The sequence below is a fragment of the Mauremys mutica genome, chromosome 5, assembly GCF_020497125.1.
Source record: "Mauremys mutica isolate MM-2020 ecotype Southern chromosome 5, ASM2049712v1, whole genome shotgun sequence".
Classification (NCBI taxonomy): Eukaryota; Metazoa; Chordata; order Testudines; family Geoemydidae; genus Mauremys; species Mauremys mutica.
This window is the reverse complement of record NC_059076.1, coordinates 94,093,023-94,118,912: the sequence shown is the minus strand read 5'-3', so window position 1 is coordinate 94,118,912 and position 25,890 is coordinate 94,093,023. Positions and strand designations below refer to the sequence as shown.

Sequence of the window (25,890 nt, the reverse complement as noted above, 5' to 3'; positions counted from 1 at the left end):
GGGGTTCATGCTGTGGGGGGAGGCTCAGGACTGGGGCAGAGGATTAGGGTGCAGAGGGATGAGGGTTGGGGCTGAGGATGAGGGGTTCATGCTGTGGGGGGGCTCAGGGCTGGGGCTGAGGATTAGGGTGCGGGGGGGCTGAGGGCTCTGGCCGGGGCTGAGGGTTTGGGGCGTTGGAGAGGCTCAGGGTAAGGGCAGCCTGCCTTGCCATTAGTGGATGGCAGGCACTAGGACCCTGCGGCAGCAGACAGCAGTTCTGCTGGGAGCCCTCCGGCAGCACAGAGCAGGCAGGGATGCGACGCGGCGGGGGGGGGGGTGGCAGGCAGGGGGGTGGCAGGCGGGGGCTGAGACCTGCTCCAGGCAGGGTCGCGGCGGCGGGGGGAGACCTGCGGGGCCCGGGGCCCGATCCAGGCAGGGCCGGGGGAGAGACCCAGCTCCAACTATTGCTGGAGCAGGGCACCCGGCCCTGAATATTCCTGGAGCCCGGGCACCGCACAAATATATAACCTGCCGCCTATGCTCTATTGTACTCCTCCTTAGTCATCTCTTTTCTAAGCTGAACGGTCCCAGTCTTTTTATTTTCTCCTCGTATGGAAGCTGTTCCATACCCCAGTTCCTAATACACCTGAATCTTCCCTCCCAGAACCATTGTCTCATTCATGCAATGAGACCCTGCAGTTCTAACTGGCACTGCGTGTGGAACTGGGTGCATTTCAGAGAATGTTACCATGAAGTTCCTGGACTTTAGTCTCTTACCTAGGAGCCAAAATTTGGCCTCCAGGACCCCTCTCCTGCCTTCTCAATGTCATTGGTACCTACATGTACCATGACTAGGATTCCGTAACTTTCTGTGACCTTTGTGACTTCTGCAGTGGCCAGTGTGGCTGACCTCAGGCCCACCCAAGCAGCTGGCTCCGGGGACAGCTGCTCAGGTGGCCCTGGGGACAGCCATACCAGCTGCCCCTGGAGTGGCCCCAGGAATGGCCAGAGCAGCTGTGGGCCAGAGCCCCCGGGCAGCAGTCCCCGCGCGGACGGACGGCGTGTCCATGGCCCCAGGGCAGTGGTCCCCAGGTGGCTGGATGGAGTGTCCGCAGCCCTCAGGCAGCAGTCGCTGGGTGGCTGGCCGGAGCAGCCGTGGTCCACAGTCCTGGATGGCCGGCCGGAGCAGCCATGGTCCACGGCCCCCAGCAGCAGTCCCCAGACGTCATCCCCCAGAAACCCACTCCCCCATAAGATTTAGTCACAAGTATTTTTAGTATAAGTCATGGACAGGTCATGGCTGTGAATTTTTTTATTGCCCGTGACCTGTCCATGACTTTTCACTAAAAATACCTGTGACTAAAACATAACCTTAACCATGACCCACCGGCTTCGCCCTGCACTGCACATAAGTCTATCTGGATGTCTTGAGAGGTCTGTACCTTTGCACCCAGCAGGCAATTCACCATGTGGTTGTCCCAGAAATCACAAACCCAACAATATATATATTTCTAATAATGGAATCCCCCATCACTATTATCTGTCTTTTCCTAATAACTAGAGTCCCCTCCTCTGGAGGGGTATCCTCAGTGTGAGAGGATACCCTGATGTCATATTGGCCTAAGTTAGGAGCATGTTTGTTAGGCGTATCTGCCTCTCGCGTGCCCTTGCAAAACTCCCTGGTTTGCTGCTCCTGTTTGTTAGCTCCTTTGGTCAATTAGCAGCTGGCTTTTTAAACCTCTTTTCCCTCTGAGTTAGCCATTCCCCCTGTCAAGGGATTATGATGCATAAAAGTTTTCCTCCTCCACCCATCTCCAGAAAAAACCCACTAGTTTTCTTTCCTGATTATTTATTTCATTAGAAATATCTGCTCCCCTCTTGCCTCTCTTTGCTGGAATTCCTTGCTGTAGGAATTGCAGGACTTGACTAGTGATCACAGGAAACTAACACTATGGGCAACTTGTCCTCATTTGAGGCAGGAAATTCTCTTGCCTTTGCCACAGTGGCCATTCTTACATTACATATAGATCTGTCCTCCCTCCAGTGGAGGGAGAAAGATCTGCAGCTCAGGTGGCAACCTCATTTGGTATCGCTAGTCAAGCCCTCCAAAGATCTCACCAGTAAAGAAAGGGAAGGAAGGACATAGAAAACATTCAGAGTTTTGTTTGTTTTTTTGGAGTGGGGAGAAGCAAAGGGGGAAATTTTGAGACATCTTATATATATATATATATATATATATATAGTAAAGAAGCAGTAAAGGTGTATAAATAAATGTGTATAAAATTGCTTTGCAGGGCATCTAACAATGTTTAAGAATCGTCATTATCTCTCCCTCTTTTGGGGTGAGGGAGGGCTTCAGTAAGGTTACAGCCTCATGTGACATCATTATTCAGGGCCTCCAAAAATCTTCTCAAGGTACTCCTGCAGAGAGAGGAAAAGGAGGAACTGAAAACAACCCCCTTTTTTTAGAAAGTTTGAGACTCTAATTAATTTGTGACACACAGGAAAGAGACTGATCTTGTTCACCTGACATGGTCCTGGAATACATAAGGGTAATTAATATCCCATGTCACATGACAAGAGTCTGCATACACAGAGTACCAATTAAGGGGGGGAAAACAATTTTGGGCTGGTTTTGCAGTTCATTGCTAACTATGGAGTTCCGTGTGTTTCTCTCTAGAAGTTAACCACCCCATTATTTTTACAAAGCTTTTTGTATTTAATATGGATTAATATATAGGGCATTTAGATTGGTAGAAGGGCCCCTTGTCATCAGTTTTATGTTGTTTGATTAAGTCTGAAGGCTTCTCAAGCACAGGAGGAGAGCGCATTGAGGAATCTGGATCGTCTGAATGATTATGAGCAACAGGTTCAAATACTAAAGGATGAGATTGCCATCCTGGGTGCCCAAAAATCTGTTCTTCACAGCAGGTATGAACCCTAATTTGACAAATCTTTAAAACACACATAGGAAGCAAACCAAAAACAGAATTTAGGATCTCCCAAGCTAGGACAACATGTTAAGCTGCCACTGAAGAGGAAGAGAAATTGCAGATACATAGTTTTAGATTGAAAAGAAAACATAAACTAAACCTCCCTGTCCTATAATGAAGCAACATAAATGTTTTCACCAAATTTATTTTGAAGGAAGAAAGGGGGGTAATGCGCGCACACATTTTCATTTCAGCCTGTTATGTTGAGCTTCAGGAAATGTACCAAAAGGACAGCCTTGCAGAACGTACTGAGAAACTTCTTATGGGCAGAAGCAATATGTTATTTCTTGCTGTAGGGCTTTTGGAGCACCGCACCACACCATTCCAGTACAAGACTGTTTGCTAAATGTGCCATTAAGTCACTGTACATTGGTAATGGAAGAGGTACAAATTCCAAAAGTTTTACTTTTTAAAATTCTGTTTCTCTGGTACAAAGTGCTTCCCTCCACACACTTTTGGAACTGCTTTAACTATATTGATTTAGAAACCAATTTATGGGAATAAGCTATACTGGGAAACACAACTTTATTCTGGTATAACAGCATCCATACTGGGGCTTGTACATCTTTAACTATATCAGTGTTAAACCACACCCTTAAGCAGAATAGTTAAATTAGTATAAACATTGTATGTAGACCAGACCAAAACTTTCTAAAGGTAATGAGGTGACCTTAAAACGACTTTTCATCTCTCTTTTAGACTTGCACGGAGTCGCTCTCCTTCTCCAAGACGCTGCCAAAGTAGATCACCTAGTCCTCTTCCGCTCAGGAGCTGCTCACCTGGCCGGGCCAGGCTTACGAATGCTGCACGTCATGCCCACCTGGTGGCTCGCTTTAGTGAGATTTATACTCAAGAACGCTTGGATGCACAGAACCTTCTGAGGACTTACATCGATGATCTGGAGATAGTGCAGAGGATAATATATGTTGCAGCTGTGGTATGATATGTTTACAGTATTTTTTTCCATTACAGTTTGTGCACATACTTTATGTAAAAATAATATAACCTGGCTGGATTACAACTTGCTTCACTTGATACATTTTTGTTGTTGCTATTTTTCATTTCAATTCCCGCAATTTAGTATCCTTTTTATCTTTTCCCTAAAACATGGCAGTTCCTGGCTGCCGGGCCCATTGTTATTACTCTGGATCACACCACTTCATTTAAACTAGTTTTAAAAATGAATATTTACAAGCCACTAAGACCTGTCCATATGATGCTTCACATTAAGTCACATGAGATATCTAGATGCATGTTTTCTGAATGTTCTGGGTATCATATAAGAACCTAGGTAGGTAGATAGAGCAGAAGACTGGGAGTCAAGAGGAGTCCTTAATTCTATTTATGGCTTTGCCACAGCTCACTTTATGGCCTGTGGCAGGTGGTTTTACTTTTCTGTGCTTCATTTTCTCCCTCTATAAAATTGATGTAGTACTTAGCCATAGCAGAATCTTAACGTCCTGAGAGGGGTTGAGCACCTGCAGCTTCCACAGATGTCACTGGGATTTGTGAATGCTCAGCACCAAGCCTTGATGGCAAGCATTGCTGTGTAAATGCAAAGTGTTATTTTTCCCTAAACTAGCAATTTTCAACCAAATTATACAATCAAACTACAAATCCTCTTACTAACAGACAACGTGTACTGCTGTAGACATGTTATGCTATAGAGCTTAAGATTCTAAGTACAACATCCTGTCCACTGACATCTTTGAATGGGTTCAACTGCAGTACTTGATTTTGCAAGTGTTGGAATCTTATGGAAAAATAGAAAGTTCTAGCTAGAAAGTCGAAGCATTCTAATCTGATTTGTCATCTGGAATTTTAAAAACAAGTGTGATGTATCTGACAATACCCTCCCTAAGGTGTAGTGTTTCTAAACACCACCATTTTAATATGAGAATTTTTCTCCCGAGGAAACTATAAAGACATTTGGCCAAAGTTATCCCTTGATATCAGTGAGGTTACTCTGGGAATGTGTCTGGACCATTGTTTGAAAATCAAACCTATTCTCTTGTTCAGGGTTATAAATATAACTGGCTGTTTTAACATTTGCAGGAGTCTTTCCATGCAGCGAAGATGGCCTTCAGACAATTCAAAATGCGTGTGAGAAAGACTCTGTCTCTAACTTACTCAGGGCCTGAATCACTTGAAGACACTGTCCTGGATTATATAGTTCGCCATGAGGATCTATATGATGTTCAAGCCAGTGTCAATGTAAGTCAGAGGCAATGTGAAGCCAGACTACTCATATTTTGTACAAACCTGAAATTCATCTTACTTTGAAGTAGTTTTACTAGAGAGAAGTTAACAGCATTAATTTCATTTTGTTGTAGCAATACATTTTCTAACATGCTAGTATTTGTTTCTGTTTGATATACTTTTATTTGTGACTGTAGTGTCTGTGTTTGCAAAAGTAATGCCATTTGCAAAATAAAATCTAGCTACAGTAAATAAGACAATTGTATGATGCTTTCAGTGGTAGTCTAGGAAGCACTGTACTGCACTCGAAATCAGTGTACCAGTCATAGGACTGATGCCAGCATTACTGCTGATATTGTGATGTCATTTCAGAAATACATCTTTTAGAGGTAATAGTCCCTGAAATAACATTAGACCGCATCTTTGGTATTCTGTGTACCTTTTATTAAAGGGGGTTTTGTGGTAGTGAAAGTTAGGAGGGTCAAGTGTTTCCATATCGGCCCATCTGTAATTACAAAGCTTTGGTAAGCTCAAATTCATCATCACTAGTGAGTAACTAGATATGTTATGTTTATTTTCAGGAAGTAATTCGTGCCATGAACATCAATCCTAAAATTTCATTCCCACCAGAAGTTGACTTCATCATGATCAGCAGTTTGATTCGGGAGTTGTGCCGTGTAGCTTTTTCAATGCAGACCTTGGTTCCTCCCCTCGATATTGCGTTTGGTGCAGATGGAGAACTTTTTAATGAGAGCAAGTAAGAACTCTGAAATATTCAGTAATAGACTCCTACCCTAGAAATTAGAGATGGAAAAGACCCATCAGGCCACACAGTCCATCCTTCAGCCAGTTCAGCCTATTTAAATTAAGGTTTAAGATTGCTGGTAAACGTTACTTGTTTAGTTTGAGTTCTATTTCCCTACTATGTAGCACATTTAGTAGATAATTCAAGGGTTATAGTGGAATATGTATGCAAAGCACGCAAACTTTGGGCACTATATTTCACTTATTAGTCACTTTTCAACCAACAGGGCAACAATTTTATCCATAAACTCCAGTCTCAAATGTATATTTGATTATAAAACCTTTACTAAAAATATTAAGAACAATCTTCCTCTCACTGCCAAATTCCCCTCTGTCTCCAGTGTTTTAAAAAGATTCTTCTTGCTACCTCCTCCATTGTTACTTGCCCAATTCATTAGAAGCAAAGCTCCAGTGAGCTCTGACAGATGGTCCCTGCCTTCGAGGGTCTCACAAATCTCAGGATTCTCTGCACATCCTTTCTGGCAGCTGTTCTGTGGATTCTGAGCTCTTTGGTGCCCCATCATCACTTGTTGCCACAGCTCAGTATGGAAGGAGAAGCCACTTCTTAGAGAAGTGAAAATCCTTTGTAGAAATGGGATTTTCTTTAACATTTTCTGAACTAGGGTTTAAGGGCTCTTTCAAGGCTCAGAGTTGGCTGCTGTGTGAACTGATAGAGAATCCCAGAGCATTTCTGAGGTCTTCCAAGCAGGCACCAGAGGCCAGAGCTCAAAGGAAATTTGCTTTCAAGGGGAAAGAAGTTAAATAAGGGGGAGAAAATGAAAGCAACAGCAACAAGAAGGCTTAAAATAATTACTTTAAAACTGGAGGGAGGCAGAGGGGAACAGGTGATGTAGTCAGGGGGAGAGAGGAGGAAGGTGAAGCTTCAACAGGACAAAAGCAAAATCAGACATGATCAGAAGATGTGGATTTAGCCAGTTGCTGACCAGCCAGCTGTTTTGGCTATATTAGAAGGGCAATGGCCCCTAACTGTTTTTAGTGTTCTCACCCTTTCTCAGTCAACTAGATGTGTTTGGCCTTCAAAAGACCAGGGAGTGAGACAGAAGATAGAACCAATACATTTAAAAAAAACCCTAAAAAGTCCAAAAATAGTTTTTCTAGACTTAAAAATATCACTGTTTTATAGGCCATTATCTCAGGATCTTTAAGGGCAAGGAAGAAGTCATGTGTCCCACTGGAAAGGTGGAACTCTCCAGTGCCTAAGGGTAGATAGCTCCTGTTTCTAGCCCTCATGAATCATGAGATACCAGACCTTAAATATGTTTTTAGTCAGGACTGACCATTGCCCATCCTGCACCTAAGACCAGGGTAACTTTGGGAGTGGAAATGTTTAAATTTTAATTATTTAAAAAGGAAGAATTGCAGCAGTTTGAAAGTACTCAGAGGTTTTAAGGTACATGAAAAGTGCAATTTATAACATGGCCCTGCAATTTATTATATGGCTATCACCAATAGACATGTGATGTAGATAGCTGTGTGTATGTGTTTATACTATGCAAGTATCAATAACAAGTGTGCTGACAAAACTGTTTTAACACAATGATAAATTTTCTCTTGTGGCATAAAATGAACAGCTTACTGTTGCCATCTGTGGCTTCTGACAAAACTAAATATGGAGGGTAACTTTGTGATGCTACTGTGATTGACCTACCTGAAACCCATGACGTTGGGGAGACTTTTGGTTCATAGAAGAAGGCCTCAAATTGAGGGAAAGTCCTATGTTTAACATGGATCGGTGGGGAACTGACTGTGGGCATTGGTCAGGGAGGGAGAAAAAAGATGGAAGGGATTTGTGGGGGATGTGCAAAAGAGCAGCAATTACTGGGAGGAGGAGAGATTGAAAGGATTGGTGTCTCCCAAGGTAACTTTGCTGGGCTCTCAGAATCCTAAATCTGGCCTTGCTAACTAGTGTGCCCCAAAATCCTTTAAACTGGCTTCTTTGAAGGAAACTGATATTGTCCATTTCATATTTATTCCTAATTCATTTTTATTGTTGTATCTTTTATTTAATCATTTTTTTTTGACAAGCAGTCCCAGGAAGATGCAATATGCATTGATTATCCAAACACTGCACTTCATGTTGCCTGTCAGTGATGGAAGTGCCCTTGCTTGCACCTGGGCTAAGCAGGTGTGCAACTGATGTGAGAGATTATTGTAACAAAATTTCTATTGGCACTGGCAGACCACATATGCCTATGTTAGATGAGTTTCACACAAGTACATTCCTTTTTTATACTTCATTTTTACCTGTACCATTGAAATATTGTTATGAAACATATTTACAAGCTATAATAAATATTCTGGCCTTATCAAGTGTAGCCATCACTGGTTTCTTTTAGCACTGACATGGTAATATCCTCTTTGCTGTGTTTGAACAGATACCGTCGCAGCTATGACTCCGATTTTACGGCTCCCTTGGTGGTCTATCATGTGTGGCCTGCTCTGATCGAAAATGATTCTATTATTGTGAAGGGAGAGGCAGTCTCAAAGAGAGGTGCTCTGGTACGTATCCTTGGACTTGCTAAGGAAAGTCATCCTATTTAAATTTTCATGCAACTCTACTACAGGCAGAGTTATTGTGTATCAAATCTCAATATTTATTTAGGGCCTCATCTTGTCAACCTTACCATGCATTTAATTTTGCACATATGAGTAGTTCCATTGGCTTCAACATGCTGCTCATGTGCTTAAAGGTTAGCATGTGAAGTATCTGCAGGATCATGGCCTTAGTTAGGGAAATATTGTTCTATTCATATAGTTAAGCCTTGACTTCAGCAAAATAAGGCTGCTCCCAAATTTAGTTTGAATGAATGCACTTTTCTTATTATAGATGTGTGTCATACTGTGTTTTATTGTAGTGGTCTCGCAGGAGCAGGGGTAAAAGCAGAAGCAGAAGCCGCAGCATGAGCCCTATTCTGTCTCATTCTGCAAGCCCCAGCCGCACCTTGGTACAGTATAACACATCAGTCATTTTACACTCAATATCATTAACAGAATCTAGGCATTCAGTAACATTACAAGCCATACGCACTTGTTGAACATGGGAAATAAGCATTCATATTGACAATCTTGCATGGAATAAGATGAAGCATTATACTTACATCTGCTACATACATTATACTGTACATTACGTACATCTGCTTCTGCATGGTGCAAAATAGGTGTTGTGTTACCATTTTAGTCAAATATGTAAAATTTGTTGATAAATAATGTGGTCAATTGCTTGACCAAACTTTGTTTTTTTATGAAATATATTTAAGTGGCCAAAATAATTAATGTCAGTCAGGTTTATTGCTCTAAGCCAATAACGACAGAGTAAAGGAAAATGGTTCTATGTGATACCATTCTCCGGGAAGTCGTTTTGTGCAGCAATGTTACATTCACCTTATGCAGAAGGTGGGCTTCCAAAGTTCCATGATTCTGTTGGCATTATTTATATGATGATTTTACAAGTTACACATCTCTTGATATATCACTGAAATCCAACCCATATGTTCCAAGCTCCTTAACTTTTTGTTCTGTTCCTTCCTTATCTTTGTTTTGGATATTAGCATTTGAGGTACTGGTCCATGAGGGTACTTCCCTAGCTTGTACTAAGACACACAATAAATGTATCTTGATTTTTGACAAATTTCCTATTTGCTCATGGCAAATGTGTACTTTAGCAAATGCAAGGAGTTATGGGATACTTACCATAATCCTGTTCACTTATGCCAGGAATCTCCAACGTGGTGCCCACGGGTGCCATGGTGCACGCTGAGGCATCTAAGTGTGCCCACGTACTGGCCGGTGGACGAGCATCCACCGAAATGCCGCCGACAAGCTGCATCATCCAGAGGCATCGCCACCGAAATACCACCAAAAATCAGCGGTATTTCGTTGGCGACGCCTCTGGATGACGCTACTTGGTGGCATTTCAGCAGGAACACCTATTTACGTTGCTGCTTGTTGGTGGAATTTCGGCGGATGCTCGTCCACTGCCACGATCCTCCGTGGCTCGTTGTCTGGCTCCCACCAGATGAAAAATGTTGGGGACCACTGACTTGTGCTATAGGTGAGTTTAGGCTACCTCACTATTACAATATTTGTACATAATGTTATTGGTGCTTAATACATACTTATATGATGTGGTATGTGTCTGTGTGTGTGTATATATATTGGGGGCCCACCTTCTGCATAAGGTGAATGTAAAATTGCTGCACAAGATGATTTCCCAGAGAATGGTATTACTATTACATTTTCCTTTACTATGTTTGAGTATTGTACATGGCGTGTGTGTGTGTGTGTGTGTGTGTAAAACTGTATGGTAAACTATACTGCAGATCAAGTGTAGACTAATGAAAGTATTGATAGATTGTTGGTCTTATGTATATTATTTGCCATCCTCCCTGTCCAGTTCTACAAGTCTCCACCTTCTCCGACTTCCAGTCTCTCCTAAATTATCAAGTACAACCACCCAGAAGAATTTTAGGGCTCTCACACTATATATAAATAACACATTGTCCCTGCTTCTTAGAATTAGAAGTCTAAATTTACCCTCTAATGGAAGGCAGGAGCAACAAATCAGTGAGGTGGGGATAGGTGTCTGAGCTCACAATAAGAAGATTATGGGCGTGAGCAGCAAAGTTTTAATGCAATTTTTGAATTATATTTGATTAGTTATATATCTAATTTTAAAATTGTTTAATCATACTATATATTTTGTGTGTGTGTGTATCTATTGTTAAGGTATTAATATTATATAAATGGAGTGTATTGGGAGGTGGTTTATTTTTATATATAAATACACATACACTCTGTGTGTGTGTGTGTGTGTGTGTGTGTGTGTGTGTGTGTGTGTGTGTGTGTAAAAATGTGTGGGTGCATTTAATAAATAAATACCTTATCATTAACAATGTCTTGATAGACTCACTTCTTGTGGGTGTCATGAAAGAAGAATGAGAGGAGGTAATTTGCTGAATTAAGCTTGAAGGTGGTATAGAGAACCCTCCTTTTAGTTGCCTGGCTGGTGGGTCTTGCCCACATGCTCAGGGTCCCACTGATCACAAGATTTGGGTGGGGAAGGGATTTTCCCCTAAGTCAGATTGGCAGAGACTTGGTGGTTTGTTGCCTGCCTTTGCAGCATAAGGCACAAGTCACCTGATAGGATCATCTGGGCTTATCCTACTTAATCAATTCCCTATCATTGAGGGGCTGCAGGCATTGCTAGCATCTCAGTCTCCCCTGTTCTCTGCCTGGGGCACACAATGATTTAGTCTTCTGAGGACTGAAATGCTTTACTCTTACCCGTTACTGGGCTCAGTACAGGGTACCAGGGTGAAATGTAATGACCTATGACATACAGGAGATCAGACTAGATGATTTAGTGCTCCTTTCTGGCCTTAAACTCAATGAAATCTCTGAAATCCATGCCAGTGTAAGTTCCACTTTGCATCATTCGTGTAGTTACATCAGTGCAAATTTTCTGAATGTAGACAGACCCTGAGATGCTTGTCTGGAGCATAATGCCTTTTATTGAACCTGGTCTGCTGACTTGCTCTTTGCTGTTTGCCTTGCAGTTACCTCGAAGTCGCAGCCCTTCCCCAATAAGGAGCGGAAGCCCAAGTAAGTGGGCGTGTTCAGTATACAATGCCTCTTGGTTTTCACATTAAGTGCTTGAAAGATTGAGTAAAGAGATCAAATAACACTGTGCACGTCTTTGTCTCCGACACACTCGTGGTGTTTTTAAAATGAGTGGCCCTTCACTTTTTCATTTTGTGAAAAGGCCGATGTTTCAGACTTTTGTAGGGCGCCTTCTTTCTTATCCCTTCCAAACCATTATCACAATGTCTCTGACTGCTGGTTGACTTTATGCTATGGCCAGCCAAGTACCTCCACAGCCTCCTACAGAACTGTCCTATAGTAAGTACAATTTGGCCCCTCTTCCATGAGGGGAGCAGGCAACTCTGACTACTGGTGCTATACCTACAAATTCCAAATGGACTGGCTAACTGGCCAGGGTGAAATGAGGAATTTTTCAAAATTTCAAATGAAGTCCCTTCTTGATTCCACTCAGTGTAGTTACACCACTACCCCGATATAATATGACCCGATATAACATGTGTTTGCATATAGCATGGTAACCTGGGGCTCTGGCAGTGGGGCTCAGGTGGCGCTTTAAAGGGCCCGGGGCTCTGGCTGCTGCTGGGAGCTCTGGGCCCTTTAAATCACCTCTGGAGCCCTGCCGCTGCTGCCTCGGGGCTGCGGCAGTGGGGCTCGGGTGGCGATTTAAAGGGCTCGGAGCTCTGGCCACTGTGGGGAGTTCCGGGCCCTTTAAATTACCGTCGAAGCTCTGCCGCCGCTACCCCTGGGCTCCGGCAACAGGGCTCAGGTGGCGATTTAAAGGGCCCAGGGCGCCCTGCAGCCGGAGCCCCGGGCTCTTTAAATCACTGTTGGAGCCCTGCCACCGCCCCCCAATATAACAGGGTTTCACCTATAACGCAATAGGGATTTTTGGCTCCCGAGGACCGCGTTATATCGGGGTAGAGGTGTACTTAGAAAAAAAGTCATACTGAAATGTGTATTTTTCTCCAATAGGACTTTAAATTAACTGGATATGTTTCTGTGATTCTGTACATCCGGATCAGTCAACTTCAGTGGTGCCTCCTCCTGTTCCAAGAGTACCTCAAACCTCACTTAAGATAATGTGAATGGCAGTTTTGTGTTACTCCAAAGGGAGGGTTAAATGTCGTTTTTGCTTAGTGTGTTTTTTATAAGTTTAGTAGGTTTTTTTTATCATTAGAGAAATTAGTTGAACCAATTTGATTAAAAAAATTGCATAGACATTTAGGATCATACTCCTATGGCATAGAGTTTACACAGCTCTTAGCAACCCTTGCAGAAATAGAGCAGTAGATCTAAGGATCACATCTAGAACATTTTTACCTGAAACAAAAGTGTGCCATTTATTTTGACAACATATTTAATATCACATGAACATTACAACTTGTTGAGATTAGCTGTTACTTGAAAACAATGTCACTAGATGGTGCTTATTTACATTTCTAGAAGGCAGCACTAATCTCAGGATGTGAAACTCTTACCTATGTGAATAGTATTGTTTTGTCACTGATGTATCAACTGAAGGTGGTCTCTGTTGTCTGACTGATGAAATACCAGTAGTTTATGACTGGCACAAGTGACTACTGCATTTCAGTCTCCAGATCTTCAGTTACATTGATTTATGAAAGCACACAGCTAATGGGTTGTATGAAGTGTTGTGCTGGTTTTGGCATGGAATTCACTATGCTTGTTAAATTCAGTTTGTTACTGAAGAAAGGAATCTCACTAGTGGTTGTGATTTGGACCCTTATGGATATTTCAAAAGTGTGTCACTGAACATATTGTGGTTTGAAATACTTGCTTGGGATGCATTAACTATTCAGTATCTCCTCCAAATACATACAGAACAAGATTAGAACCTCCATTTGAACACAGTCACAAAAGCTTGGCTATTAAAGACAGTAATTTGCTGCATTCTGAATTAAATAATTGATTATTTTGGTCTCAGAAGTATATTGGTTCTTCTGCCATTTTAAAGGATTTCTTGTCCATTTGTAGAAGTTCATGTTAATATCAGAATGTTTGTTTCTAAGAGAACTGATTTTCTTTTTTCTCTCCTGAACCTCATCTGTAGGGCCAGCCTTAAATACAAGCACCACAAGTGACTGCTTGGGGCCTTGCGCTTTTACATAGGAACCTAGGATGTGTAATAATGGATCTGACCATTAGTTCATCAAGTCCAGTATCTTGTTTCAGTCTAATATCTGATGCTTCAGAGGAAAGTGGAAATTTCCCATAACTCAGATTCCTAGTTGTGGAATGTAAATGGCTGCAGGCAGGAGGAATTCCTTCCTATCCCCTGTTGCAATCAGCTTATGCCCCGAAACATGAGATTTCCTTACTTTCATTGTAACAAAATCCCAAGTTGTACACGCTGTTAGTCATGAAGTTATTTAACTTTTTAAAAATGCGCCTACATTCTTTAATTCCATGACCTCTCTTAGGGGGACTTGTGCAGACCTGGTACACTCCCTTCTTCCTCCCCACAACTGCAGGGCTGATTGAGGCTCTACAAACTTTAAGACCAGCCCACCCCAACTTCATTATACACTACTCTAACTATAATGTCACAATTGGCGCCTGTATACACAAACTGTGGGCCTGATTCAGCTCTGACCCTGGTTTTATACACATGGAATGTAAAAGTTACTCCTGATTTACACCAGGGTGAGAGCTCTGTGAGGGCTGGTATATGCAAAATCATATCCACAGGTCCTCAGAATGAACTAAGAGATGCACCGAAATGGAAAAGGCACTCAAGTACGTGGTGGGCTCTCTTGTTGTCTGTGAAAATCACTGCATATATGGCCTCTGAAATGAACATTTAAAGTAGTTTGTTCTCTCTCATAAGCTCTTATATTGTTAGTTACAGCCAGGGAGCTGGGGTTACGGTTATCCTGTATACTTACATGTCAATCCCATTATTAATATCTCTAGATAAATGTCTTGATTTTGAGCACTTGCAGCACTGAAGTCACTCATCATAAGAATAGCCATACTCGGTCAGACCAAAGGTCCATCTAGTCCAGTATCCTGTCTTCCAACAGTGGCCAATGCCTGGTGCCTCAGAGGGAATGAACAGAACAAGTAATCTTTGAGTGAGCCATCCCCCGTCACCTGAAATAATCAGGCCCCTTCTTCAGGTGTCTAAATATGGATTTAGGTGCCTAAGTAATCAATATCACAGAATCTAACAATTGTTTCGGGCCAAAGAGAGATGTTTTTGTAATATTAGCGTTTACGTTTTATATATTATTTGACTTCCACGTGTTCACTACAAAGACACACTAGATCACAATCTCTGTCATTTGACACATATTGTTCTGACAAGAAGCAGATTTTCATAATCAATTTTAAGAAAATTAAATATCTTACAAAAGAGGCACAAACATATTTAATGGCCTGGGATCCATGATGGACCCAGAGACACACCTCAGCAATATCTTTAGATGAAGTAACCCACAAAGAACTAAAAATGCAAGTTCAGAAACAAAGATTTTTAAACACTTGAGGAGCACATCATATACCAAATTGACCAAATGAGCTAACTGAGTGCTCCGGTCACTTGTCTCAAGGTAATAAAAAAGTTTAAAAGAATTGAAGTGAGTGCACACTAGATTTTGCTGGGAGAAAGTGGCTTCAGTAATACCTTGCAAAATGTAAAAGTTAAATAAAAAAAATAAGCTTGATAGAACTGTTTATCATGTGGGTCTGTGGAGCCAATAACATTTAGCAAGGTGCATGATGTTATTAAGAGAATGATGTTTTTTACTGGGCTTCAATTCAGCTCATTTATAGTCATTTAAATTAGTGAGTAGGTCGGCCAAGGGATTTTTTTTTTAGTGATGAGTCAGACATTAACAGGCTATATACTGCCCTTTATCTACATGCACAACTCCTCCTGACAACAGTGCAATTTGTACATGCTGATCAACGTCGGTGTATGACCCTGTGTGATTGACTTACATGTGCAATAAAGCACAGTGGCCTTATAAAAAGGGAGTGCTTACGTGGAAGAATCTCTCAAGTGCTTAAGTGGAAGAATCACCAAACAGGAATTGTATAGCACACATACATGTAAATAAAGTATTAAAAACCTTCAGGGAGAGCAAATGTCCTATAACAAATCAGTGTAAATGCCACACCGGTAGTCGTAACAAAATAATACAGGTGGCATAAGTGCAGAAATGTTTGCTGACATGATTTATGTAAGCTGCAAAATGAATGTGATCAGTGGGGTTTATGCTACAAGATTGTTCCAATACAGTGTTATTCATGATGTCAGTGATAATCCTGAAGTGTTGGGCCAAATTCAGATCTGATCCAAGCCCTGAGATAAATGAGATTGCCTGGGATGTAAATCAGCACTTAATATGGACCAGTGCATTTGTGTGGACATAATGTATGTTTTATATAAACATTGTAATAGCTGAAGAGTTTCCCATGCATATCAGCACTGTCAATGCTGATTTTGAATGGCTGAAGAAAAGATCACCCTGTAGTCTAATCTAAATCTGATATCTTTTTTATTACCTATTTCTGAGGAGATACTGTGGCATCAACATAAGGATTCTCCTTCACTTTCCCTTCTTCTCTATGAGCAAATGATTTTAATATATCCCAGAATATCATTATATACAATCAAGAGTTACCAAGATGGATGGCTCAGCTTACTACCACGCAGTGGGAGATCCAAGTTCAGAAGCAATCTTGTGCTGCTTTTCCACCTATCTTGGGGTGGGAGTTTGCGATGGTGATTCTGGGCCAGGGTAGTATACATCACTCTAGGAGGACCTGGAGGAGAAGCACTTTGCAGAGGAGGCAAAAGCTATCCAATTACCCAAGGTGGTAAACACCCTTCCATCCTCCTGGACCAGTTGGTGCCCTTTAATCCTTCTTTTGCATTTTTGACAGTATGTTTTAAATGTATTGCAAAGAATGACTTTATATAAAGTGCCATCAACAATTAATTCTCTTTTTTAGCCTTAGATAACATAGCTTTGTCATAAGTCATTCATCTTTGATTGCAGTTGTCTAGAGAATTATGTTCTTAGTTTGGTTTGAAATAGCCTGGCTTTGCATTAAAGAAACTTGAAAAATGAATTTATTTTGTTTGCATTTTAGCATATGGTACATTCAGGCTGAGTGCGCTTTCTGTGTTTCTGGATTGTACTGTATCTCTTGTTCATGCAGTATGGCTCAATTACATTTAAACAGAAATATCTGCATCTTGTTTCACAGCTGAACTCAAATTTTCTGCTATTGAAAAATGATGTGAGGAAATCTGTCAGCATTTTCCTGACACAGCATGTGTATTTCCTGACTAAATAACACATTTTACTCAGTACATTGTTATACCAATTCTTGGCACTCTGCTTTTTGAAGTGAAAGTAGAAACACAAACCAGGTACATCTGAAAACTGGCTGTTGACTTTTAAGAGTGCTGATTGTGCAAGCAAGAAATGCTATAACAAAATTCTCTATGAAAATTAGAACTGATTTGAAACAAAAAAAAGTCAGTACGCAGATGTTGTTTAACTTTGTGTCACTTTCTGTGAAATAGAGCATCTTACAGGGCCTCATGCCCAATAACCTGTATACTAGACTTCTTTGTTTAAAAATAAACACTTCATAAAAAAAGATGATTGTAAAGCTAATTTGAAACTAAAGCTAGTTCTTCCTTTTCACAGCATTACATCTTAGAGGAAAATATTCCATTTCCACACTTGTAAGATGAGGATAACTTACCTTTGTAAAATGCTTTGAGGGCTTGGATAAAGAATTATAGGTTAGATGATCAAAATATCTGGAGATTTCCTATGATGCTGAAAAAAATATTGGGTGAAGAATATTTTCTCTTTTATTACTGAAAGTCTGTTTTCTGGAAAAGAAGGTGAAATGTCTGTATCACTGTGGGTTTTTTCTGTCAATGGAAAAAGACTGTGGAACAAAGAAAATTGAAAACCATGGAAGATAAACACAAATGGGAATGACTCAACTGTATCTAACTAGTTAGCACTGAGATATTGAATAGAACTTTATTTACTTTCTAGAAATATGTATTTTAAAATTTTGCAACTCTCATAAGAACTGGCTTGCCACATAGTTTTGTAAGATCATAACAACAAATGATCAGAAATTAAAAATGTTTACCAATGACAAGGGTTTGCAGTAGCAGGAGATTCATTTGCATTTATTAGGCCTTGGCTTTATGACATCACTCCTGGTGGCATGAACATGTTGCAATGCCACATTTAGCAGTTGGGGGTGGACAGTTTCCTTTCCCTTAAGTTTTATGTATAATTCATTATTGGCTTTAAATTTCAATTATCAATTTAATTTCTTGAGACTTATGTATTGTACTAAACCAAACTGAAAAGCAGTTTCCAAATAAATAATACTTCTGGGGGAATTCTGCACCACTGCGCAATGCAGAATTTTGCAGAAATTAATGTTGTGGGTGCAGAATTTCCTTTTCCCCCAACAGAAATGGGCTGTAAAGATGTTGACTGCCACTAGGGGCAGCTGGACTTGGCAGAACCCAGCTCACAAATAGAAGACAAGGCTGCAGGGAGGAGGGAACTGGACTTCCCAGCATGACCTGAAGGAAGGAGGCAGTGCACAGGAAACTCTGTGCAAGCCCAGTACCCAGGATCAGGCTGTTTTTTTCCTCTGGACCCCTAGGATCTAGGAGGGTAGGGAATGTGAGGGTCTGGGCTGGGTGGGGAGGGGCACAGCTGGGCACTGGGGAGGTGAGGGGGTGTGAGGGTCTGGCCCCCAGCTGGGTGCTGGCAGGAGGGGGCAGAGAAACTAGAATTGGGTTGTTCTAAGGCAGGGATGGGCAAAGTTTTTGGTCTCAGGGCCACAGCTGGGTGGGGCAATTGTTTGCAGGGCCATGAATGTAGGGCTGGGGCAGGGGCAGGGGTGTGAGAGGGAGTGCGGTATGCAGGAAGGAGCTCAGGGCAAGGGGTTGGGGTACAAGGAAGGGTGTGGGGTGTACAAGGGCTCAGGGCAGGGGGTTGGGGTGCAGGAGGGGTGTGGCAGGGGGCTCATGGCAGGGGGTTTGGGGAGCTCAGGGCAGGAGGTTGGAATGCAGGGTCTGTGGCAGGGGGCCCAGGGCAGGGGGTTGGGGTGTGGGGTGCAGGAGGGGTTTGGGATGCGGGCTCCAGCCCTGCGCCACTTACCTGGAGTGGCTCCAGGGTGGCAGTGGCACGCAGTGCCACCCCCAGGGCCCTGTGCTGCACTGCACCGCTCCCAGAAGCGGCTGGCACCCCGTCCCTGTGGCTTCTGGAGGTGGGGGGGGGAACAGAGGGCTCCGTGCACTGTCCTAACCTGTGGGTACCTCCCCCGAAGCTCCCATTGGCTCCAATTCCCTTTTTCCAGCCAATCGGATCTGTGGGGGTGGTGCCTGCAGGCAAAGGCAGCGCATGGAGCCCTCTGCCCCCTCCTCTTTCCCCAGGGGCCGCAGGGATGTCGTGCCGGCTGCTTCTGGCAGTGGCATGGGGCCCGTGGCGCCACGGGGGTGGTAGTCCCGTGGGCCGGATCCAAAGTCTTGACAGGCCAGATCCAAAGGCCTGATGGGCTGGATCCGGTCCGCAGGCCGTAGTTTGCCCACTCCTGTTGTAGGGGTTTCTTTAACTCTACCCCGGGGGAAATTTTTTGTGTCTCCATTTTTACAGACATACCTGCTGACAGGCATTTTGAAATAAATTACCAAAATAATTGAAATTGGGCTGATATAATGTTATTTTGTAGAATTGCAGCATTGTAAATGATTGTGCACAGAATTTTTAATTTTTTGGGACAGAATTCCTCCAGAAGTAAAATAAATTCATGGCTTCCATTGAGCCTTGGAGGCAACTAGATCAGGAAATGAGTTACTATCAGATATAATATAAAGTTCTCATAGGTGCACTGTCAAAACCTTCAATTCCGACAAGAATAACTCACCTTTGTAAGAAAGGAAAGTTTATTCTTCCTCTGTGCTAATGTAGGTCAGTCATGGACCTCTCTAAATTCAAAAGCATCAGATTGTGTCATGTTAAATCCTCTTTCTTTAAGGTTGTGCTGTAACCACTCCCATCTTATTCTAGAAGGAGTATGACCAGTGTTCTCAGTGCATCCAGAGTTCCTGCTCTAAAGAGCTTACAGTTTAAATCAACCTCTGATTTCAAATGCTTCAGAATTTCAAATCAGTGGTGCTCACTTTTTGTGTGTGTGCCTGTAATGAAACTCTATCTGTCTTTGGTTGATTAATACCACTTAGGACCATATGTTTGTCTCATTCAGACTGGAATTTTATAGATGACTGACTATAGTCTAAATAACATGTCAATTCCAGTTGTTCTTGGCAAAACACCAAGATTTCCATGTTTTCACTAGTACCTCTAAAATTGTAATTAAAAACACTAGATTATTTTGTTATAGAATCACTGACCACCTACCCAAAACAGTCGTCCTGTCTTACACTACCAAGGTCTGATGTAAATTAAACTTTGTAAAAGAATAATGCATCTAGATTAAAATGCAAATCTAATCCACATTTCAGTCTACTGTTATTTTAAATGGACAACTGATTGTGCCCCTCAAGAAAGAGGTTTATGAAGAGTAGATGACAACATTTATGCTCCCTCTTGGTGAAGCTGTGAATAGGCTAATCTCACTGATGCAAGAGTACACAGACCCCAAATTAAGGTCCAGTCTGACCCCTTTCCTGGCATAGACATGTTGCTTTACTGGTAACTCAAACAATAACAACATAAATATCGGGCTAAGCTTCCTCCCTGAACTTGGCTGTCCTTAGGCAGCAAAAGCAAACTAGCTAAGAACATGGGCTCCAATTCAGTTTCTATTCACAGCTAACTCAAAACACAGTCTTCATCTGAGGACCAAGAAGAAAAACTGCTTAGCTATGCTGTGAATGACTCCAATGAATTATAGTATAATATGTTGGACTGCAGCCCAAATCTGGATTGTGGCCTGCTTTAATTTTGGCCATGGAACACTTACTCAATTTGGCCAGCCTTGCCTGTACAGCATGGTAGTAGCAGCAGAACCATTGTTCCTCCCAGTTCTTTATGCACACAGCAGGCTCCTGTGTAATATTGGCTTAATGTAAAGGAAAACTTACTCAGAACAATCAATTACCGTCTACATCAAGGGCCTTATGCTTTCTAGATCTTCCACAGGTGTGTATGCTTTTGCAGGGAGGGGAGGTAAATGCAGATTGCATTTCCTGGGGTCCCACTCAAATAGGTTGGTTTGAAGAAGACAAGGGTGTCTGCCCACACCCCAGTGCAACTGAGAAATCTTACTACAGCACCCTGGAAAATTGTATCTGTGCATAATTTATGTTGCATATATGGCAGCTGAATCAATATTTGCCTATAGAGAGGTGAGTAGTTCATGTGCTAACCAGAGGGAACCAGCATTGAAGGCAATAATCCCTCATAACATTTCCTGTTGGATTTGGTTTGAACATGGCCCTCCAGTCACCATGACAAATATACATTTTAAAAGAAATTTTAGAGCATGGTACAAGGTTTGGGGTTGTGAGGTTAGATAATTGTGGTGAGGTTAGATAACTGTACTTTCTTATAAACTTAGTCCCTGGAAAAACTTGTCAAGAGATAGCCATACTGTTTCCCACAAGATGGCACTGTTGCTTTATAAATGGAATTTGTGTGTGTGTGGAAGTAAAACACATAAAATCGGACAGCTGACTGATGTGTTAAACATAGACCATGAGTAACAAGATAAAACATGAGGAACATTTGTTGAAAATTTAATTTTGGCCATCATTTATGGAGTTTAATGAAAAAAAATTTTTTTAAGCTTTTGGTAAAATGTTCAGTTTTGAAAACCAAAACGTTTTTTAGATGTTGGATGAATGTTTTTGTTGAAAAATCTAAAAAAAATTCTTTGAAAATTTTTAAAAATTTGCATTTTCAACCAGCTCTCCTTTTCATCACCAGAGATAATATCATAGCTTTCAAAGGAAAACACAGAGATTTGCTATAATGCCTGTCAGATCTTTGCCAGTTTCTAGGTTAAGAAAGTGGCAACTTGCAGTATTGCTCTATTTCAGCTGCTTGCCTAACTCTCTGATTAAGAGCTGGATGATCAGTTTTCCATGTTTTTCCCTTCTCCTATGATTTACAGAAGTATTTTCCCTAAAAAAAAATATACAAAGGCTCTTTGCTTGCCATTACCCTGAATGAACCTGAATAGTGCACCCTGTTATGGAGCAATCGCTGTTTTTCACCTTCTGCTGATTTCTACCTTATGGACAAGGGCAAATGCACATTTTGAGTCATCTAGCTTCTTTTTGTCTAAGGATGTCGTCTGCTGCTGCTGTGTACAGTATGGATCTTCAGTCATTTACAACTGTTTTTCTAGGGTGATCGTTTGTTTGGGAACGTTGGTTGCCTCTCTAAACTTCTTTTAATTATGGAGCTCATAGGTATCAGAGGAACCCTATGGCCCTCTTCCCTCCAATGTTTAGAGGGGGAGAGTTGGTACATGGACATATAACAACCATAATTAATTGTTAATAGGTGTCACCTCAGTTTCTGCAGAAGCAAATGACAATGCCATCCGTGCAGAAATACATGTTATCAGGGTCCTGGTGTATTAAGAAATACCATGAGATGGCATCTTGTATGAAGAGCATAGAACAACCCTACTCACAGCAGCTCAGTAGCAGTAAAAGTAAATCCAGGCTGTTTGAAATCATGCAGAACAATGTTCCCTTTGACAACCTTTCTATTTTACATGCAGACTAGCCTTTGCCAGTAAAGGAAATAAGACTAAGAATTTTATCATAAAACTTGAAATACAAGGCATGGTACAATGAAAATATTGCATATAGTGTGGGCCAAACTTCTGGCCAGAAAACTGTGGACTCAGCATTTTTAGCGAGTTTGTATAAGGCTACTTTATGATTTGTATATTAGTGTTAACATAAAATACTAGCCAAGCTACACCAAAATAATGTATGCTTGCCTATATGTTACCTGTGTGTGTTGTTAATACTTTGTTGCAGGGGTCAGAGGTCAAATAAAATATCTTATTGCAAATCTAAAAATATTACCTTTTGTATGACTTATGGTATGACCTTCAGCTCCTGCTGGGACTGATTGCATGACCACTCAATAGTTTTTTTTTCTCAAGAGTATCTGTTCCTGCTCCTTATTCACGGCTTAGACTCATCAGTTGTGTGAGATCATAATCATCTCCACAACACATATATAGGACTGATGTCACAAAGAAAAAGGCCTCCATGCAAATGCCTTCTGCAAGTCCAGAGATCTGTGGGACCTCACTGTGGCTCTCAAGACACCCTGGGTTTTCAGAGCAATGTTCCCTGCCTATTCTGTGAAGGACATACCATGCCTCCGTATCCCACTTGATGGAGTAATTAAAAGGAAACTGACTATCAAATTCTGGAGTTTCAAAGCCCTTCTGTGGGGTTTCTCAGATGAGGGATGATTTGACCCTGTGACTTCAAGTGAGAAATATGCAACTGATAATGGCAAGGCAAGCAACCAGAAAGGATAACTGGTGTCATTATTATCTCTTGTTAATTTATATCTCTGTGCAACCACTTGTTCCTATTACTGTTGCCTTCATTCTCTCCCTGCCCACTCTCCTCTCTGTATTTCTTAAATCCATTCATTGCATCTTTTCTTAATTTAGATCGTAAGATCTTCAGAGGACTGTCTCTTATTTGTACAGCACCATGGTGACCCACCTGATTTTTAATACAATAATAATGATCCTAACGTGGGCAGTTAAACCAGAGTTTTAATGCATGTGTTCCTAGCAATGAAATACAACACTGAGGAGATAGTCTCTCCGTAGAATGCTTTCCTAAGATTTCCATGAAGCCTCAGTGACCTTTAAGCATTCTTGCAAATAATCATATATGTACCCATCAGCCTTTATTCTTCAATAGTCTTGGAGGCACCCCCCCCCTCAATATCAGTGCAACACATAGCACATTTAGCAAATGAAGCTGTTTGGGAGAGCTGAATGAGCAACTTCATAGGATTAGCTTCCCCCCCAGCTGCTGCCTAATACACTTTTCAGAGCTTGAATAAATGACTTGTTCTCATCTTAAAAAACAAAACAACCCACTTCCCCACAACCCAAACCCAGTAATTATATCCAATAAATGAAGGCTTCAATGAATGGCAAAAGTTGCCTGAGAGAAATAGCTGTTGGCAACTGTTCCTTCTAATTAAAATGTATGTCTGAAAAGCCTCAGTCTTTGGGAATATTGAACAAAATGCCAGCACTAGATAAGGTACAGATAATGCTTTGTGTCCATTAACCGCTCCTTACAATTAGGAACTGTGGGTCCAGCCAAGCTAAGCCTGACTGTTTTGTGGTATGAAGGACGATTTGGGGGTTAAAAGTAATGTAGCACCTGTTGCTTGCCCTATTGAATAGGCTGGTTCTTTAAAACTTTAGAGTAATAATAATAATTAGTAAATAAAATATTAAAAGCCCAAAGCCGCCCCTGGTTGCAAAAGTGCAAACATTCACCAGCAAACAAATCCTGCTTAATTAAGACAGATAAATAAGAGGAACTATAAAACTGATGCCAGGTTGGAAAGTTATACAGACTAAGTTTCAGAGAATCAAGTCTGTTGGTGGGATAATAGTGAACATTTTTCTTTACTGTACATTCAGTCTCAGAGTCAATTATGTTTTTTAGTGAAGCAGTGTTAAAAATCACACTCATTACAGAATTGTCAACGTCCAGTGTTCAAAAATCATGAGTCATGCATCAAAAATGATGAGAATAACTTAAAATCACGACTTAAAAAAAAGCCAATAAATATTAGTTTATTTTTATTTGCCTTCTGGTTTGTGAATCTTCAAGGTGCTCTCGGGTCCTGTTTTCAAGCTTTTCAAGCTTTTCCAGCATGAAGGCTAGAAACTTGCTTTAAAAAAAATAAAAAGAAACAGCTTTTGATGAAATCTCTTAATTCAGGAGCTGGAGCTTAAAGAAAACCATTAAATATTGTGAGACTTGCAATAAAATTGCCAGAATTGGCAATGCTGCTTTGAAAGCCTCTTTTTGACATCTTCAGGGAAAAATAGCTGGTCTGTTCCCACCCCCTCTCCCACACATACATTCAGGGGCATCTCACTCATTCACTCTCCCCAGGAGAATGGTGGGCCCCCAGGTTTCTCTTCTTTCTTTCTCTCTCTCATTCTTCTTTTTGTCTCCCAGTGCATTCCCCACCTCCATTGTGTCCCCCCTCCATGTCTGTGTCCCAGTGTGCTCCTCCATCATCCCCACTCTGTGCCACCACAATGTGACCTCCTATGTCCCAATGTATGTGCCTCCCCTCTCCCAGTGACCACTTCTCCTATTCTGTCTCTTCCCTAATGCATGCCCCAAATAGTGCCATGGCCGAGGCAGGCAGAAGTCTGCTCAAGCAGCCTCGGGCCCACCGCCTGCTCTCTACAACAACACTTATTGGCAGGAAGCCTACATTGGCTTTTCATAAACTGATCTGGCTTTCTGGGATGGTGAGCACCTAAACCAGGGGTTAAAATTCCAGGATTGTCCTAGCCAAAGCCAGATATTTGGCAGGTCTTATTAATTTAGCTTCTCAACATCCCTGTCAGGTAGGTAGGTATTATTAGTCCTATTTTACAGAGGAGAAAACTGAAGAAGAGGGAGATTCTATCTATCTAGCCAGGTACTTGTTGGCCTTCGTCGCTGAAATATCTGAGCCTTCAATACACGTCCCATTGAAGTCCAGTGCCCAGATGCTGGGAACAGAACTCAGGTCCTGACTGCCAGTCCTGAGCCTTAACGGTAAGACCATCCCTCCTCTTTACTTTTTAATATGACTGCTATATACATACACTTCTATTAGTGAATATTTGTAAAGCATGTGGAACTGTCTGGTTGGAAGGCAGTATTTTCCGGAGTACAGTGTTGTTGTGAGGGCATTTTTTAAAAATGTAAAACATTGAAAGATGTAAATTTTGGCATGTGGATGAGACAGGAACTACAAGTGAAAGCAAATATTTCGGTATCATTTCCAGTCATGTGAGAAACATCACCTCAGTACATTAGTGTGTTCCAGTGATCCCATCAGTAAGAACTAGGATCAAGGGATTCTGATAATAATAGTTGGAACCTGTGTTTCAATCATTTCATCCTACTTGTTCCATCATTCCTCAATTAATTCAGTCATTAGCTTAACACAGGGAGTCAATCTTTTTATTACCTTTCAGGCTGGCTAACTGTTTTGCAAGAATAACATCTGAT

At 41.6% G+C, this 25,890-nt stretch overlaps 1 protein-coding gene across 6 annotated transcripts in view; it reads left to right on the top strand.

The window, feature by feature from the left end:
• SPATA18 (spermatogenesis associated 18) overlaps window positions 1–17,388 on the top strand; it is a 45,414-nt gene extending 28,026 nt beyond the window's left edge. Inside the window, exons 6-13 of one of the 6 annotated variants that reach the window (XM_045019491.1) lie at window positions 2,776–2,910; window positions 3,672–3,909; window positions 5,028–5,186; window positions 5,753–5,928; window positions 8,372–8,495; window positions 8,852–8,941; window positions 11,552–11,597; window positions 13,669–17,388. In XM_045019491.1, coding sequence (XP_044875426.1) covers window positions 2,776–2,910; window positions 3,672–3,909; window positions 5,028–5,186; window positions 5,753–5,928; window positions 8,372–8,495; window positions 8,852–8,941; window positions 11,552–11,597; window positions 13,669–13,727 — 1,027 coding nt within the window. In that variant the 3' untranslated portion in view covers window positions 13,728–17,388. Of the gene's footprint in view, window positions 1–2,775; window positions 2,911–3,671; window positions 3,910–5,027; window positions 5,187–5,752; window positions 5,929–8,371; window positions 8,496–8,851; window positions 8,942–11,551; window positions 11,692–12,569 lie in introns of those variants that run through there. The other 5 variants (XM_045019487.1, XM_045019490.1, XM_045019486.1 and 2 more) reach the window with 5 other exon arrangements.
• Window positions 17,389–25,890: the final 8,502 nt, after the last annotated feature.